This window comes from Anticarsia gemmatalis, chromosome 4, assembly GCF_050436995.1.
Source record: "Anticarsia gemmatalis isolate Benzon Research Colony breed Stoneville strain chromosome 4, ilAntGemm2 primary, whole genome shotgun sequence".
Classification (NCBI taxonomy): Eukaryota; Metazoa; Arthropoda; class Insecta; order Lepidoptera; family Erebidae; genus Anticarsia; species Anticarsia gemmatalis.
The window spans coordinates 9904813-9924559 of record NC_134748.1 but is presented as its reverse complement, the minus strand read 5'-3'; the positions used below and the strand labels follow the sequence as shown (position 1 = coordinate 9924559).

The 19747-nt window shown below is 35.2% G+C and overlaps 2 protein-coding genes across 2 annotated transcripts; one reads left to right on the top strand and one right to left on the bottom strand.

The window, feature by feature from the left end:
* Positions 1 to 3691: 3691 nt before the first annotated feature.
* Positions 3692 to 5638, bottom strand: LOC142987854 (uncharacterized). The gene is made up of 4 exons (XM_076136793.1): positions 5506 to 5638; positions 5060 to 5228; positions 4537 to 4748; positions 3692 to 4429 (listed from the first exon to the last, which is right to left on the bottom strand). Exons 1-4 carry the CDS (start codon positions 5636 to 5638, stop codon positions 3774 to 3776), a joined length of 1170 nt encoding a protein of 389 aa, XP_075992908.1. The 3' UTR covers positions 3692 to 3773.
* Positions 5639 to 9409: 3771 nt separating this feature from the next.
* LOC142987853 (secretory phospholipase A2 receptor-like) lies at positions 9410 to 19456 on the top strand. The gene is made up of 12 exons (XM_076136792.1): positions 9410 to 9547; positions 10435 to 10542; positions 11568 to 11684; positions 12358 to 12546; positions 13076 to 13315; positions 13692 to 13872; positions 16052 to 16137; positions 17288 to 17395; positions 17976 to 18104; positions 18234 to 18419; positions 18557 to 18811; positions 19152 to 19456. Exons 1-12 carry the CDS (start codon positions 9496 to 9498, stop codon positions 19361 to 19363), a joined length of 1863 nt encoding a protein of 620 aa, XP_075992907.1. The 5' UTR covers positions 9410 to 9495; the 3' UTR covers positions 19364 to 19456.
* Positions 19457 to 19747: the final 291 nt, after the last annotated feature.

Below are 19747 nucleotides of genomic sequence, written 5' to 3'. Positions count from 1 at the left end.
ATGTCAAAAATTAAACACAGTTTTGCAAATAAAAATGGTTTACTGTACATTTTTTGGTAAAAAACCGTATCAAAAAGTTAAATCTTATTAGTAAATAAAACCATAAGTGAATAGACACCAGGAAAACATTGTATTAAACAACCTTAATTAAAAAATCTTTACTTATTATTGAGTAAGTAATATAATAGAGATCAATTTTGTGCGTAACTTTCATTATTTAGTCAAATTAAACATCAATCATCATCATCAATCAATGGATAACATGACGGGTAGACTGAGTGCAGCAGGAGTATTAAAGAAATAAGATAATAGAAAAGTTTTATGAGTCTATTAAACCTTTACATTTAGCATTCGTGGATTATTCCAAAGCTTTTGGCAGCATCAGTCATTCCGCCATAGAATCATCACTCCATAACCAAGACCTTCTTAAAGATACTATGAAGAATCGAAGCTACATACATCAAACTCATCAAAGCAATATACAACAATCTCTCTAAATCCAAAGAAGCGTGAAACAGGGAGACCCGCTATCTCCAAAATTACTTACCAGCACCCTCGAAAATTTTTCAGGAGCCTGGCGACAATCGAAAGGCATTGTTGTAAGTGGCAAACAGTTAACAAACCTTCGTTTTGCAGACGACATTGTCCTCTTCTCTTCCTTTGCATTGGAACTCGAATCAATGCTCAAAGATCTGAGCACGGCAAGCCTTCAGATTGGACTAAGTAAGAACCGTACAAAAACCCAGGTTATGACCAACAACACAAAACGTAGGGTCGAGGTAGGCTGACACGTCATACACTATGTCGACGAATACACTTACTTGAGCCAGATAACCTCTTTTAACAACCGACGGGACAAAGAGTTGGACAAACGTGTCACAAGTGCCTGGAAGAGCTCCTGGTCCATGAAAGAGCTAATGAAAGGTAACCTTCCACTGTCCCGTCCTAACCTACGGTGCCCAAACATGGTCCCTTACGGAAAACCAAAAGTAAAAACCGAAGGTTTACCAGAGAGAAATGGAGCGTAGTATATCAGATGTAAGAAGAACGGATCACGTCCAAAATTCTATACTGCGCTCCCAAACTCGCATAGCCGATTTAGGGAAGAAGACCGCCAGGTTGAAATGGAACTGGGCCCGCCACATTATCCGCATGCATCCGGAAAGGTGGGCCCGCATATCTACCAACTGGATGCCAGAGGATAGTCATCGCAGACGCGGGAGATCTAAACGGAGATGGCGGGATGACCTAGACGCATTTGAAAAGGACTAGTCGGATCTTGCCGCTAAAAGGGCGATTTGAATCCCTGCATCAAAATGTTAAATTTTATTTCGAAAATTTTAACGAAAACTAAAATTATTATCATGCCAAACGGTCATATTTATGGCCTTCCCATTGTAGCATGCTAAAAATAATTATTTATTCCACAATAATTTATTGCAAAAAGGACGTATTTCAAAATATGCTACTGTTATATTAAAAAATATAATAACAAATACTAGTGTTTGAATGCAAAACGGTCGTTTTCAGAAATATGGCATTATTGTATTACAAAATATGGTAACAAATACTATAAGTAATTAGAATGCAAAAAGGACGTTTTCCAAAATATGGCAGTTTTGTATTGTGAAATATAATCACATGAACTTGAAATATTGCACCCAACACAGACGTATTTTGGATTGTGGCACTTTTTCAAGAAACTGACAAGCATTTGCGTTGAATCTCCGGGCGCAACTCACAAAGTGGCTGTTTTGCAATGACATTACCTGTCAAAGTGAGCTAATGCAAAAAGGGCAGTAAGTCAGTGCAGCCATAAAATAAGTAAAAATGATGGGGGTTTTTTTTTTACTATAAAATATAGTCGGTTCAGGTGTCATTTCTGCAATAAAACGATTTTCATTTTTTTTTGAGTTGTGGCCCTTTTGCATTGAAGGAGCGATTTGTCCGAATCGAAATGTGACAAAAATATCAGTTGTTTAACCTTTTATTCTTTTAGCTTCCTGAAAAAATAAATAAACTCACTGACCTGAAATCGTATCTCCCTTAATAGAAAACCCTGCAATATTGGGAACTACATTAACCAGCCACAGTAAACTATCAAGACTATTCGTTTCTAGTTTCCGCTTAATTGACAAAATATAGTTCTTGATACTTTTAATGAAATCCATTCTGAAAACTGTAGACTACAAATATGTCACTGATACTTGATCTTACAATGAAACTAAAAGAAATACGAGTGAAAATTTAATTACATGGCTAAAGGTGTAAATTATATAAAAAGAAAATTATATGTCATTAGAACTAGCTATAAAAACCATCATACATTTGCTTACGTCTCAGTAATCTGACGACTAAAAATTCCCTCTTCTTTTACTTTTAACTTCATTAATATTTATTGAATCAATGTTTGTTGTTTGTTAGTTCCGCTTTTTTTCCTCTGCCATCAAAATATCGTATTGAAGCCAAAATCAAGAAGTTTCCTGAAGCATCTCAATGTCTTGAGCTTGAAAAGACTCTACCAGCGCGATCATCGTAGTATTGAACAAATATTTACTTTGCTAACCCTTTAATGAATTTTAAGTTCCTCTGTGTTTTGGAAGGCACCTTTAGTTGCGGATCTCGGCTGTTTTCAAAGATTTTTGACAGTCGTTACCGCCATTAAGAAACTTGAACGTCTAAATATAATGTATTTTAAAATTAAATAATAGGGGCACTGGCTAAAAACTCTGCGAGTTTTGACGTATTAAAACAGTTGCTATTATGAATTAAATCTGCATAAAACTCACACTTGCTTTACTTTACGCAACGCATTCTGTGTTGAACTTATCTTAGAAATAAATCAAAACAATTGTTTTTATGCAATGACACAGACGCACCAACAGAACAGAGAATTATTTTTTATGTGACGCTAAAAACATAGATTACTTGGAAAGCTACTGGTTTTAATTACATACTAATACATATTCATCAAAACGACTGGTAAATTAAACCGTTCATTATTTGTACGTTACTTTTATGTATGTAGGTTAAAATATACATTTTATCTTTTTAAGAAATTTAACGAATTTGATTTGCGGTTAGTAAGTCAGTTTATATTTGGTTTTAAAGCAATGCCGTATAATAAATCTTGTTATCACGTTGGTATATGCACTTTTATTGTTCTATTGCTAAAACTCATTTAAAACGACAAAAACACAATACATACTACCAGGCATCACTATAATTTACAGCATTTTCTACCTACTGTAAAGCTCTAGACGTATGATAAGTATGGCAAATGACTGGCGTACAACCAGTAATGCCTGCTTATTCCACTAAATCCTAAAAACAATATAACTCATGAGTAAAAAAAGGTAAAAGTGTATTAGTTTCACTACTTACTAATGAAAAATTGTTCGGTGCAATTTTCCCGGAAATGTTCGTTCCGGTCAGCGCGGTACCGGCCCGTGGTTCATCGGCCTGCCTACCATGAAACATTTCAACACTACATAAACTGCGTGATACTAATAATAATTATATTACAAATGCGTTCACGTTAATTAAACCTTCTTACAGAACCAATTTATAAAAATACTTACGTTTAGAATTTTAACTGATACACCTTTTGCCTATCCATCTGCTGAAAAATAAGTAGATTATAACTAATCTTTGGAATAAAATGTTTAATAAATAAAACATAATACTAGTTACCATTTAATTATGAAATTAAAGGTTTGAATGAAACTGTGCAATACAACTATTAACTTCGTAAACACATATCAACAACTTCCTTACAACCTAAATATTGTCACGAACTTGTAAATAGATTGCATAGTGTTAGCAAAAGTATGAATACGTATAGGTACAACACCGGCAGCATACAAAATAACAGGCTTTTGCGCCACTTTCAACATTAGCAGTATATACTTTTGCTCTTTTACACGTAGCTTCTCCCAGCCACAGCAATACACCTCCATTTCAAACTTTTCCGACGCTGTCGTAAGTCTCTGGCCTTGAAAACAGTATAAGAAAAATACAAAAAGGCAATGGTAAATCAGTGGAGCGAAGTTGAGACAGACGTCGAGAGGCAAAACAAAGAACAAACACAATGACAATGCGTCTAAACCGAAACCGACTCCTATACTAGCACTGTAAATGTCTTGCAGTTTCTTCACTGTTCGCAACGCTAGCGAGTGACGTATAGCTAAGTTTTTCAAGTAATCAGCTGCGATTGAACACATTTCGATAGATCCGTCGAACTTGTTCGTGATGTCTTGAAACTTCTTCATATCTTCGTTGAGTATGAGGAATATAGCCGTGGTGTGCGCAAAGAGGAAGAGTAGGATGACATCGTAGCTGCCAACTGCTACAATAGCTGTTAGTTCTTGTACTGCTAGTATTACCATACAGATTTGACGATTAGGACTCGATGTCAAAGGTTCCAAACCTGAAAACACAGAACCCCAAAGAAATCAGCCAGTATGCATCCCACCAATACAACAAATCAATGAAAAATAATAAGTGCGTAGGTACAATACTCATGCTGCAACTAACCAACACAAGATACAGTAGAAAAATCATCCATTCCGAGTGTTCTTGATGGTATAAATATCATAATATCATTCACAAAGTGGAAAGCGTAGCACAACATAATAATAATTTGAATTCTTCTCAATAATTTTTGATAACGGTCTAGAAATTTCCCTGAATCAATCACAAGCTGATCGTTTTGTTTTACTAATTTGAGAGCTTCATTTATACCCTTTCTGTAAGGAAAAAATACATTAACTCTGTAGTTCTAATTGTGTCACACAAATCTTATACCAATTTCGTACGTAGTAATATTTGTCAAAAAAAGTAAGTCCAAAATTTTCCCTAAGCCTGCCTAAGTTTCCCATTGCTAAGTAAAGTCCTCCCCTTTGTTTCATGAAAATCAACCAAACCAAACCAGTCACTCTTAAATGCGTCTAGGACATCCTAACTCATTAAACAAAACCTTTTTAGGTCTACTTTGATAATAAATATTTATTATTATGGGGATTTGCGTGTCAGATAAAATTAAATTAGATATTTTTACCTTTTTTGCAACAACCACCAACTGGTATTAAAGATGAGTATAAACACGTATATGTTGAAGAAACTGTTGATGGCGTCAATGAATCCATCGGCGAAGTACATCTGATACACTATCGTGCCAAGAATGTACACGTAGAGAAGGAGCGTCGTGTGTAATATCCAGAAAGATACTGCAGACGAAAAAATACTCAACGCTACTAATTATTTGCATTATTTTTGTCTGGCTACTCAATTCTTCACAAGAAGTACAATAACTAAAACATTTGCGATTAATTTCAGATTAAATCAATTGATTCTACTCGTACATCTAACATATGGCTGCTATAAAGTGCAGCAAAAAAGACTTTCTAATATGGTTAAAAGCACAGACTAGCTACAAGCTAAGCTACAAGAAAGATTATAATGTATTAAACATTATATAAAACAAGATTTAGTAGCAATACATACCATTAAATTTCGAGCTCAACAAAGGGAAACCGGCCAGCTTCGGTAGAAAATTTATGAGCCGTATCAGATTAACACAAGAATTTTCTCTCAAACAATTAAAGAAACATCGTACTTTTCCCTTTAAATCGGTCATCTTTACTTAAGTTTTCACGTGTAAGCGATGAAGGGTTTGCTAAATGAATGGGACATTTAATTCTATTATACTGGAGGTGTGAAGTAATTAACAACTGAATAAATAATGGTTCTAGTTGCATTCGAATATAATAGGCGAGGAGACCCCTTGTTAACTGTCCTTTAGGTAGAACCTACTAGTATTATATTGAATAATAGATATTGTAATTAATCACCGCGAAATGGTCATGATGCAAAATTTATGGAATAATATTCACGCTTGCTGCGACAAAGGTCCATTACTGTTTCATTCGACATTGTAAACTTAAGTAAGTTCTCTCTTGTATAAGCAATATCATGACAAAAAATGTTTTTCAGGCCTCGAAATCAACTTCAGCTTATCCATAGTTGAACAATAATTTTCATTGAGTTTTTTCTTAATCCACGTTTTACTTCATTCGTTACTTTGTTACGTACAATTTTTGTGTTCACGAAATAAAATAAATCATTCACATTTGTTCAGATAAAGATTTTAGGGTTAACATTTTTAGCAAAAAATATTCAATTTGTTTTTCATAAGTTACACGACTAATACAATGTTTAGCGGTTAGATCCAATACCACAGAACAAGTATCGTTTTTTGGTTTAACTGATGGAAATTGCACTATATTTTTTCATACATTTGCTCTCACTTTATTCTGTTATAAACGCTATTACACTTAACTGAATAAACCATGAAACTGGTCCCATAGCACCATTTGCGATGACCGTGCGTCAGTCATAAAATCAACATTTATGTTTGAGCTTTTAGGCGTGTCGTATACGATAAAATCAAAATGTCTTTACATTAGCTGCTTCATTTCCAATGTAGAGCATTTTTATTTTGGTATGGCCATTATAAACTTAAAATACCAATATCGCATTCGGATCAAGTTGATATTCAAAGTTTATAAATTCAGGACGGTCGTTTCAAATTCAGGATTAGTCAAATATTCAGGATGAAAGTGCATCAATTGTCGATAGGAGAAATTTTAATGAAGAATAGAAGATCTTATTTCATTTAAACAGCAAATCAAATGTAACTGTGTTATAAAAACAAGCGTGTAAAGTAAGCAGAAAAACTATAACATCATATTATTATTTTAAAATATCTTAATACATATAATATGTACTATCGAACCAACTGAATCATGACCCATTTTGCCGATAATTCGCTTGACACCGTCAAAACAGTAAGAATTTCATCTTTATCGTCAAAGTTGCACTTAGGACATTTTAAACACGCATACGACTGTGTTATGATGTATTACGACTACAGTCAACTTTGACCTTTGTTATTATAGTACGTAGATACGTTTTCGATAAATCACTCTTAATTTGAATCTAGAATGTAAATAGTCTAAACTCTTTTCACTACGAAAAAACCTATTTGTGTCAAATATCAAATAGAACGTCATTTAGGAATCTGTGAAACGATTAGGGTAACCACTATAGTCATTGGCCATCATACAGTGATTGCCAATGTTAAGGAATAATACGTTTATTTTAATTTCTAAAGTAACCAGTTCAAATTAATTGCGATATAATAATATGTCACTTTTATAATATTGGTAACATTTTTAATTTATAGAACTCATGTCCGACGTTTGTGCGACAGGTGTGTAGTTCGGAAAGAAAAAGTAAGTTTGTTGTAATATTTGTTAAGGATAACACATTTGAATTAACAGTATTCGCTAGTATTTCTGGTTTTTAAGTGTTTATGAAGTGTATATTGAATAAGTATAAAGTTGTTGAAACAAAGGACTGATGTTCTTTTAGAAAGAATATTTAAGTTGCGTTTATAATAGAGTTTATGTCAATGTTTTACTAAATAAAGATAATATTGACTTAAATTGTGTATCAATACCTTAACCGGGTAATAACTATGCTGTTTACCCTATATTATTTAAATTTTTATTTTTACATTATTTCCTATAATGGCCGAATAAACCATGTCCTGAGTGGGTATCGAACCTACTCCTGACGCGTCGCAGTCGTAACATCAACCTACTACGCCACGGAGCCTGTTGAAAACGGTAGCAAAGCATTATTGTATTGACGAACAAATATTTGTCGCAATAATGACAGATAACAAATTCATCACCAAGGAAACCTGGGTTTAAGCGAATTTCGACCTACGTGTATATAGACGTGTTTTAGAAATTGAGCACATGGTGGGTCATGATTCAGTTTGTTCGATAGTACGTATACATATATTCATTTGTCAAATCTTTACTATACAACCTCTATCGTTTATACCTTTATTTATTTTCCGAAAAAACCTCTTTGGGGGCATATACCGCCATCTGTTCGAATACTTACGAACTATTTCGTAACACTCGACCCTCTCCTAAAATATATCGTGCTTCATCAGGGTTCCACAAGATGACACTGTTAATTTAAAAATTGACAAAATTTTACCTGTACTGGAACAACAGCAACCTATATTTTACGTCAGTCAAAAATACTTATAGAGGAAGGTGATAACTTTTCGCAATGAGGATGGGAACATGATGATATGTAATTATAGAGATATATTATATTTAATATATAACAAAATATTTTGTGTTTAGCTAGGGATAACAAATTAATTTCCTCCATTTATTTGTATCTATTGTAATAACAATATTATATTATTGGCCATATTTAAATGTTAGCAGCCTGACTGGTTGTCAGATTTTCAACTTCTGACTACTGATATGACGCCTGCAGGCTGAACCTGCGACCACGGCGAGTGCAACCTGCGCCGAAACGTTAGGCATTTTAAGGTGAAAGCGTGTTCGCGTTAATTCCCGTATTCTGTTATACATTAAACATACAACGCGAGAGTTTAAAAGTTATGACTCCTAACTTATTTTTACGAATATGAACACCATAGCGGAAAAACACCGTATTCTGTTGACCACTAATTAAATAATAAGGCAAAATATTGTTATTTATATTACGTGATTCTGATTATTTCCGCTAAGGCTGGCTCTCACTATCGACATGCTAAGGCAAGTCTGTCTTGGGGAGTGTAAGATGTAGTCAAGGGTTAGGTATAACGATACCAGTGTCCTAAATATAAGCTAGAGAATAGGCTGTTTTGATCTCATTCCATAACATACCTGTGCCTAGCGTTGCCAGGCGTCCGGATAAAGCCGGACATAGTTTGGCTTTTTGATTGCATGACCGGCTAAAATAAACGGTGTCCGTTAGGCGTAATCAAAAACACTTGATTTTACATAAAATGTCGTACCTATTAATACTAAGACAAAATCCTCAATAATATAGGGTGTCCTGCTTTTTTAACCAAATGACGGGCCAAACTGGCTGGTCTGTCCGGCTATTAGGTTTGGCGACCTGGTAACGCTACCTGGGCCCCGTGCCTCGTAGAGCAAATTAAGCCGACGGTCCTGCGCCTGACCTATAGTCTCCTTTTTTTTTCAATTCTCGATTACATTGGCCCCGTATATCAACTAACAGGACATTATTATACCAAAGGACAAACTACCAGATTTCTCGAATACTAACCGGTCGATAGTCGATAGTGGTTGAGAATCGAACTACTGCATCTTTCAATTAATTGGCCGCCGTAGATTTAGCAGAACATTATTGTTTCTAGGTATGCCTATTGTGAACGCTAGACCTAATTAGTAAAGAGCTATGCCACACACTTATTCCTAACTATGACATCAAATGTCACGTGCTCATTAACAGTTCAAATCGTTATAATTGCTTCTTATAGGTATTCGAAGCTACAGTTGTGGTTACAATGAACTTCATATAAAAGCCTGGTCCATTTTATTTATTGATCCATATTATGTTTTTCCTTTGAAATCACAACTTAAGTTCGTTAATATGAAGCTTAATTTTGTTTATGTCGTGTTAATTGTTTGCGCTGTGGCTATAGGTAAGATCTTGCTTTGTTCTTAACTAGTGTTTACTCATAAACATAAATATATAATTAACTAGCTGACCCGGCAAACGTTGCTTTGCCATAAAAAAAAAATGTGTCACTTAGGTGTATGAAAAATAGATGTTGGCCGATTCTCAGACCTAGTCAATATGCTCACAAAATTTCATGAGAATCGGTCAAGTCGTTTCGGAGGAATATGGCAACGAAAACTGTGACGCGAGAATTTTATATATTAGATGGATATTTTTACAAAATTTAAGCACGATTATTTTTATAAATAGCATAGCTTATGTCGGTAAAGCTATCCTATAGATAAAGTAACAAGAAACGTACAAAATATGACTATTTTCTACGTAATAAACTAACTAATACTTATCCGGAAATGGTAAAACCTTATCTATACTAATATAATAAAGCTGAAGAGTTTGTTTGTTTGTTTGTTTGTTTGTTTGTATGTTTGTTTGTTTGTTTGTTTGAACGCGCTAATCTCAGGAACTACTGGTCCGATTTGAAAAATTCTTTCAGTGTTAGATAGCCCATTTATCGAGGAAGGCTATAGGCTATATAACATCACGCTACGGTCATTAGGAGCGGAGTAGCAACGAGAAATGTTACAAAAACAGGGAAAATTTTGACCCATTCTCTTAGGTGACGCAAGCGAAGTTGCGCGGGTCAGCTAGTCTAGAATAATTTGTGTGTGTATTTTGTACGCTACCTCAATAGGTTCTATTTGATTGTTCCATACCATTGAAATTAAATCCGACTGAAACTTTTTATATGATAAGAATTGGGTATTTTTTTATTAGGTGAGTAGAGTCAGCATTTACTCCAGAAAAACAAAATAAGTAGTAATAATGAAATATTATGAATTTGTTGTTCAGATGGCGTAATATGTGTCTACCAGTATGATAAGGAAGCAAATATATGGTTCAATTATCATAAGCTGCCAGTCACTTGGTTCAGAGCTCGACGGATTTGCGCTTTAGAAGGTAAGAAAAATATCTATAGATACAAAAAATGCATCATGTTTACTCACTCTTTACCCGTTTATTTTTAGTACTCGGTCTCTTTTACTGTCTTTTACAAACATACAAATATTCAGAAGGAAGTATAAAATCTGACGCTATAAGTAAATATGTGTGTATTATTACACATGTATTTCTTCTGAAAAAATGTTAACACCTAGCGCAAAAGCGTAGCGATCACTATTTACAATCTAACTTTAATATGGTGTTATAAATCAATTCAGCATTTTTTGAGATTATATTTCCTGACTGCAAATCTATGGGTATGTTCTATCAGCTGAAGCTCGTAAGTTTGGATGTCCAGTCTGTCTAGTCTATCTATCTATCGTATGGTTAGTGGTCAACCTAGTGTCAAAGTTGTTCAAGCCGCCCGTATGGCCTTTGACATGGCTTAACGACTGTTATCTTAATTGGAAACAACTGGGACCGACTTCTTACGTGCCCTCCGAAGCACGGAGACGCTCAGTTCAAATAACACTTTGCGGTCACCTATCTATAGAATGACCGCGCCAACGATGCTTAACCCACAGATCGTTTACTAACCGGTGAGCACAACTGGCTATGAGCGCCTCGATCTGTTTAGTCTGCTTAAGCTTTAAACTAGCTAATGAAGATTAGCTAAACGTGTCCGGAAGCCTATCTTTTAGTTAATGGAAAGAATGTCTCATCACACAAAAACCTACTACATCCTTAACTTTTACTAGCTGACCCGCGCAACTTCGCTTGCGTCACATAAGAGAGAATGGGTTAAAATTTTCCCCGTTTTGTAACATTTTTCACTGGTACTCTGCTCCCATTGGTAGTAGCGTGATTATATATAGCCTATAACCTTCCTCGATAAATGGACTATCTAACACTGAAAGAATTTTTCGAATCGGACCAGTAGTTCCTGAGATTAGCGCGTTCAAACAAACAAACAATCAAACAATCAAACAAACAAACTCTTCAGCTTTATAATATTAGTGTAGATATTTTGGATCTGTTTTCAGGTGGTGTGTTGGGTTCTCCTACCACAACCCAGTTAACAAGATTAATGTCAAGTTATGGACGCATGTTCACGGGTATTCATGCCACGAACTCTGAAGGACTTTTTTATACCATTGAAGGTTAGTATGCTTACCCCCGGTTTCTAAGTATATTTAGCGGTATCTTATCTATTCAATAGAGTTTTTTTTTCTATCAGTTTAAACGCTATTGAATAGATAAACTACCGGTAAATGTACCTCAAAAACCATGGGTTAGTGATGTAGAGCCGGGATGACTTCAGAAAATTGAATGGTTCATTTAATAACAGTGTAAAAATGATTTAACCCATTGATGCCCCACTTCTGGGCTGGGGTCTCCTCCCGCAATGAGAGAGGGGTTGGACCTTTAGTCCACGACGCTGGTCAAGTGCGAGTTGGGGACTTTGCATTCCTTTGAGAACTATGTTAAATAACTCTTAGGCATACAAGGTTCCATCACGATGTTTTCCTTCACCGTTAGAACAAGCCATATCATTACAATGTCACTAGCGTGGGAGGTGCCAACTTCTACCGTAACAATGCTTGGCTATCATAACAGTAATAAGGAAATTACCGGCACAAACACCGCTATAAATAAAATGGTATAATTTAAAATAGTAAAATTCATCGATCAAACGAGATCTTACACGTATACATTAATGTAATTTTAAAGTAAACCCTGTGTACCTATATAACTCACGATTCCACCGTAAGTATAGGCATAAAAATTGCTTCAAATTCTAACTTCTTCTAAAATTGTACTGTAACATTGCAGGTCAGTCTTTGGATGAGATTCCACATGAATGGCTACCTGGAGAACCTAATAATGTTAAGAATCTAGAACATTGCATTGTTACATCTGTCATAGAGAAATTGGCTGATTTTAATTGCGAAGAGCCACTCCCTTACATGTGTTTTAAACGAGAAATGAAACCTCTTACGGCATGCGGTACTTCTGATGAAGGTAAGAATTAACGGATTGTATGAAAAATATATATAGAATGACTGAGCCATAGCGATGTCGTTGAAGGTATAAATATATTCACAAAGCAGCCATTTTTCAAGCATTTTACCTTGTATTGCTTGACGTTTCGGCGCAGGTTACACTGGCCGTCGTAGTAAGCTGTCTATTGTTATGAGCCATCCAAATCCTGCTGTCCCACTAACCATGTCAGTATTGAGTAAAGAAGTATGTTTTTATATTTTACTAGCTGACCCGCGCAACTTCGCTTGCGTCACATAAGAGAGAATGGGTCAAAATTTTCCCCGATTTCGTAACATTTTTTACTGGTACTCGACTCCTATTGATCGCAACGTAGTGATATATAGCCTATAACCTTCCTCGATGAGTGGGCTATCTAACACTGAATGAATTTTTCAAATCGGACCAGTAGTTTCTGAGATTAGCGCGTTCAAACAAACAAATAAACAAACAAACTCTTCAGCTTTATAATATTAGTATAGATTAGTATAGATGAATGTTTTGTTCACAGCATATACATTTCATAACGCAACAAATAAGTGTTACAAAGCTCACGAGGCACCTGCAAACTTTAGTGATGCTAGCTTTGTATGTTCGGGTGAAGGCGGCCATCTTGTCATCATTAATAGCGAAGCAGAAGCAGGCGTTATCCGAGATATTTTCAACAAACACCAAGTTCTTAGACTTCATGGTCTAGCTTATGTCGGCTACCAAACCTGGGGTTCTTTGAGCGAAATGAAAACTATTCACGGTAAGATTAATTTAGCATTTATACTTACCTGTTTTCTTAAAAAAGGAAGGTAATGATTTTGACCGAAATATATGTTTGTTTAACTGATAATTCATATTTTTTTAATAAATACAACGATATGAACTCCATAAGCCGTCGTATTTTAGATAAAATACTGGCAAATCTTTTTCTCTCTTTCATCTTACAAACGTATAATAAAATGATTTACTAGATTGTATCTCTAATAATAGGTATCAATTCAGATTTTTAAAGCGAAAGTCTACGAACAGTACAAATAGACCCAAAAGAAATATTTATGAATAACATTTAATTTATTTTTTTTGCATTTCAAATGGAAAGCTACGACGAAACGAGTACACCACGTTTTTTTTTTCAGGTGAAACTCTCAAGCAGGCAGGGTACGACAAGTTTTATTTTTACAGCCCAGCAAAACTCGCTGGAACAGAACAATTTTGCGGTGCGGCTAACCATCAAGCTGTATTCAGTTATATGGAATGCAACTACCTGAAACCTTTCATCTGTGAGATGACACCTCCTCAACTTGAAAAGCCTAACTAAGCAGTGCAGTTATGAAACAAAGCTCATTCATTACTCGTATGACTATTATGACTATTACTCGTAACCTTTTGTCAAAGTTGTTTGAGTCGTCCGAAGGCCTTTAACATGGCTTAGCGACTGATTTCTATATTGACATCAACTGGGGCCGACTTCTTATATGTCCTTATGTGATTGTTAATCTGATTTGTCTAGAAGAATATTTTAATAGCTGTGCAATAAATATTATATTTTATATTGTTGTTTTATTAATTACTCGTAACTAACTTCATATCTTTTTACTGGGTGACCTGGGTGTGCCGATTTTTATAATATATTTTTAATAAATAGTGCTTTCTACGTGCTACCATCAAAGAGTAGTTATTGATATTCTAAAATACGTACCTTTGTCTACATTAATGATCGGTCATGTTTGTTATGACAAACTACTTCGGCTGACACAAAAAATATTATTGGAATTAAAGTTTTAAAGTTGGTTTTATTACCTGTATGAATGGGAAATGCGAAAGTCTTTGAGTGATGATAATTCTGTAAGTTGAGTAAATTCCACGGTGACAATAAATAGATATTGATTGTCAACAAATCAGGAAAAAGTAAAAATATACCTATTCAAAACAGGATAATGTGTGACGACTGGCATGAAAACTAATTTAAACAATCATAATAAAACTTCCTTAATGTAGGGCGGCCATTCCTTTAAATTTCCCTGGATAAGTCCTGGCTTAAAACGTCGAAAAGGCATTATATTACCTAAGGAAAATTAAGGCTACAGAATTACTGATGATGATAATAGACTTCGGGCCTAGAGTCCAACTATTTAGTAGAGAGCCATGTCATGCACGTATTTTTTAAAGTTATAGTAATTAGTTCTGCGTCTGTCCCATTAGTCCAATGATTCTCTGCAACGGGACTTCTGCGACCAAAACACATGCAATATCGTGACGGTTTACCTTCAATAGCGCACGTTCGTCGAGCCACGAACCACGTAGCAGGTATGTTAGGACATAATAGTGCCAGTTGTCCCGTCACGGGACAACTCAACGGGACTAGTGGGATAGACCCGATTCCACTAGTACAGGTAGTTCTAAATTCTGAAAGGTTAATTCAAAATATTTATCAGTTTACTGAGTAACTGAAACAAATGGTGTTTGTACGTGTGTCTGTATTTAATGTGTCAGCACACTTCGTGATCTAGTGATTTATTACACACCTTTAGATATGGTTAATGGTTACTATTGGTTACCCTACCATTATATCCATAAATGTCTATTAATACAAATATATCTATTTTTCTATCCTTATTATTCAATAGATAGGTAAGTATTCAGGATAATTAACTGAACGTATCCTTTCAAAGGTGATGAAGCGATTTATTTATTTATTCTGTCTATAATGACAATTATTATTAGTTAAATATAACATAATAAAAGACAAAAATCGTGTTGTCTATGTATTTAAGATTTATTAATCGGCTTCAAAAAAAGGAGAAGGTTCTCAATTCCCCTGTATTTTTTTAATTTTACACCTACTTAATAATCCACCGCGTAGTTCATTTTTACTGAAAAAGTTGAGTAGCATCATCTCCATGCTTAATTACATGAAAACCAACATTGTTAATTATATAATTTGCAAATGCACCTTCAGATGTGAAAGGTGTAATGTTATGAAATTTAAATGAAGTTTACTCGTTATTGACCCACTACGTGGGTAAGGGTCTCCTTCCCTAAACCTTGAGTTTACCACGTTGGCCAAGAACGGGTTAAGTACTTTGCATACCTTCAACAACTTTCCTAAAGAACTTTCAGGTGAGCTAATACTATTACCGATTTCAGTTATTTGTATGATGATGATATATATTTATAGTCCGACAATTTAGTAAGGAGCCTAATCGATTTTTGAAAATTAACCCAGAGGGGTTGAAATTTCACGCGAGCAAAGCCGCGGGCAGAAAGCTTTACATGAACAAAATAACAATAAGTTTATCAATTTACCCATAATAATTAACGTAAAGTTCCATTTCATACCATTGTATCACATAGGAAAAATACATTTATAGGAAAAGTATCAGTTATCCTATAATGATAATAAACAATTGAATTTGATTTGACATTTTTAATTTAATTACAATGGATGATTCCCTAGAACATTTTCATATATATAGTGAGCCCTCAACTACCATAGCCATCAGTTATTTGGGCACGGCGACATTATCACAATGAAGTCCAATCTGAAATATCTGGTGTTAATATTCTGTTTCGCGTTTATTGGTAAGATAATTTATTTATTAAAATATTGTGTATAAAGCTTCTTTACGCCAGGTCGACATCGCTTGCCAAAAGAAATCGGCTGCTGCCATACTCTAAAAGATAATTTTAAAAAATAGGACAGAAATTAAAATGGAGTTAAAAGTGTAATTGACCCGTAACGTGATTCTGTACAGTCGGTATTGTGGAGTATAGATTTTTTGACATTTAGAATGTTCTGCCAAAATACTTCCTGCGACACCCGTCAAAGACGCTGATCAGATTTTTATGCAAAATTTCTCGATGACCGGTCAGTTGTCAGTAGTCGATAGTAGTAGAGAATCGAGCTACAGGTTAACAAAAAAAATAATAAGCTTATATACTTCTAAGAAGTTCATCCAAAATTTCAAATATCATGCATCGCTATGAATTTTTTGTCGTCAATAAATTTTTAATTATTTGTAAACCTTTTTCTCAGCCTAATTTTCCTCCTTTATTATTTAAGCACATACTTCATATAATCTCTGCATCACCCCAAGGTGAAAATGCCTTTGGCATTAAGTCCGCCTTTGTACAAATTTTGTATAAGAAGTTTTTAAATAAAATAAATAAATATTGAAATTATAATTATTTTAGACTAGAAACATAATATTAAGCATAGATTTGATCCCAAAGAAAATACGTCGTAGCCCCCTAACGCACTGATGGTTAACCGCGCGGTTAATCACTATTTGATCACAGTTTCACAGTTTAATCCGCAGGATGCGATTTTTCATTTCATAAATAATAACTAGATTGACTGGATTTCAACTACCCTATTACGTTGCTTACTTTACACCTTTTAATTTTTATACCTGATCATCATAAGTAGATATATTTCAACCAACAACTCAAACTAATTTACTAACGATGAATAACTATAATTAACCAAAGCGATGTTAACAAATAATTTTACTTGATGTTTTGCATTTTTGTAAACATCTTATTTTCTGTATAATTTTTGCAAAAGTACCTTAAGGTTAAATATGGCTGAACGATGTTAAATATTTAAGTAACCCCTGTGACATATTTTGTACCCATATTTGCAAAAAAAATCTTATCTTAATAGCGTTTTTTTGATCCCATGACAAGTCAACTTTAAATAGAATATTAACCGAATTACTTTCGTACACAGAGGGGAAGGGATCCGGTTACAAGTTCAGCGGACATAACAAGATATGGTACAAGTACCATAACATACCTGCAACGTGGTTCGTGGCTCGACGAACGTGCGCTATTGAAGGTAAACCATCACGATATTGCATTTTTTTTAAAACACTACCTCTCTTAGGGCTGCTACACACCGTGTGTCAGCGGCGGCGTGGCGGCTGTGGGTGCCGGTGAGTCACGCGGCTTGCCGGCGTCATTTGTTCCTAACCTTCGAGAGGTTGATTCGAGCATTTGACAGCTCTGCGACGCTTGTGCATATGACGTGTTGCAGCCTTAAGAATTGCTCTTGTGTCGCGGGGACTTTTATAAACATACAAACAACGGACACAGTACAATCAGACCCAAAACTATTATTTATGGATCGCACAAATAATTGTCCCGTGTGGGAATCGACCCACGACCTCTCGAAGCAACGGTAGCAGCGTGGTGACCTAGACCACTGTGCCACGGAGGTAGTCAAAATATATATGTTTTTTTCTTTAACCCATTACTGTCCCGCAGGGCAAGGGTATCCTCCCACGCTGGCCAAGTGCGGGTTGGGGACTTTGCATGCCCTCAATAAATGTATTAAACAAATTTTAGGCAAGCAAGGTTTCCTCACGATGTTATATAATGTAAATAGTTATTAATAAACTCTATTTTCATGTTCACAGGTGGTGTCCTGGCTTCTCCTGTTTCGTCATGGGCTCAACGACTGATGCAAGCATCTGCACCAAAGCATTTTGGAATCTTTACAGGAATTCATGACACTTATTCTAACGGATTTTATTACACTGTCCATGGTTATTATTTACTTGTACCTAGTAATATTTTTCTGTATGATTTAGTAGCACAATCTATGTAGTTTTATGTACACAATTTTTTAGTTATACGTTTAAGTATCAGGTAATACTTGCTTACTGCATTTACAGGTACACCACTTGAGGGTTTCCCACACGAATGGGCTGCAAATGAACCCAATAATATCGACAACGCAGAACATTGCTTGGCGATGAACTCTGAAGGCCGATTGTCAGATGTCAGCTGCGATAAGCCACGCCCGTACTTGTGTTTGAAGACACACCGACCAGAAAATGAGTGTGGGACCTCAGATTCAGGTACTACTAATTTGTTTCTAGGTGACATAAGAAAATAATACTCGTAATACAGTGGCATTGTACAAGTTACACTAAATAAAGCTTGAGCTTTGATTTGTTTATTCTTTTCAGACATTAACACATTTAATTGTTTACAGAATACGTTCCCTACAAAGAAACTAATAAATGTTATAAATTTCACAAGAAGCCAGAAAACTTCACCGAAGCCAATTTCGTATGCTCGGCTGAAGGCGGCCATCTTGCCATCATAAACAGCGAAATCGAAGCTGGGGTCATCCGTAAGATTATTAGCAAATATCCTGAAAACAAAGTGGTCGGTGAATTCTGGAAAAAGATCGTTTTTGTTGGATTCCACAACTGGGGCACTGGTGGTGACTGGAGAACTATTCATGGTAATCAAACAATATGATCCAGTTTACAAACTTTCGCGACTTGTACACATAAGATTATAATGAGACAGGTCTTGAACGCCAATCGCCTAGACTCGTCACATTATCATATTATGAACTAGAGGCCGCCCGCGACTTCGTCCGTGTGAAAACCCTTCCCGTGTAAATACCGATCCCTCGTGTTATTCTGCTTCCTATATACCAAATTTCATCGTAATCGTGAAAGTGCATGTATACATATACATTCTCACAAACCTTCGCATTTATAATATTAGTAGGATATCATTCAGATTTCAGCTAGCTGTATTGGAGACTAATTTAACCAATACTTGGTATCTTTTAGGTCAAACTCTGAAAGAAGCCGGTTACGACAAGTTCGCTACAAAGGAGCCTAAGATGCCTCATGGGGCAGAAGCGTACTGTGGAGCAGTATTCCGTGATGGTACTCTTGACGACACCCACTGCACCAATCTGTTATCGTTTATTTGCGAGAAAGAACGTAGTGTGATTGTTCATCAAGTAGAAAAGATTCAACCAGGATCATCCCTTGAATAATGTAATCAATAATATTACGCCGTTACTTTTCAGTACATTTATTCAATTCCCAAACGGTAGTAATGGTTCACAAATTTCAAATTAATAAATTGATCTATAGTAGATATGTTTTATTTATTTCGAAATCTTTCCCTTAATGGATGTTAATTGAAGGAAATATTGTAGCATATAGCTATCTTAGAAATGACTTAATCATCACCAAAATGTAGCACGTCTTGAATGTAAGTGGAGAATTGATATGCAATAGAACTAGTTTCAAAAAGTTACCTATTACGATCGGTTGCCACATATGGTATCGAGCTGTGATGATTTTAGAAAAAAAAGGGAATATTTTATCCTTTTTATATATTCTTCAAGATTCGGCTTCTGCTATATTCATATACT

Excerpts from the sequence above, each read along its gene's own strand:
- LOC142987854 (XM_076136793.1), bottom strand. The coding sequence starts at position 5,638 with ATGACCGATTTAAAGGGAAAAGTACGATGTTTCTTTAATTGTTTGAGA. Across the intron at positions 5,229-5,505 it reads GTTGAGCTCGAAATTTAATG|TATCTTTCTGGATATTACAC; the intron begins GTATGTATTGCT and ends TTTCGTCTGCAG. Across the intron at positions 4,430-4,536 it reads TTCTACTGTATCTTGTGTTG|GTTTGGAACCTTTGACATCG; the intron begins GTTAGTTGCAGC and ends CTGTGTTTTCAG.
- LOC142987853 (XM_076136792.1), top strand. The coding sequence starts at position 9,496 with ATGAAGCTTAATTTTGTTTATGTCGTGTTAATTGTTTGCGCTGTGGCT. Across the intron at positions 10,543-11,567 it reads ACGGATTTGCGCTTTAGAAG|GTGGTGTGTTGGGTTCTCCT; the intron begins GTAAGAAAAATA and ends ATCTGTTTTCAG. Across the intron at positions 13,316-13,691 it reads CGAAATGAAAACTATTCACG|GTGAAACTCTCAAGCAGGCA; the intron begins GTAAGATTAATT and ends TTTTTTTTTCAG.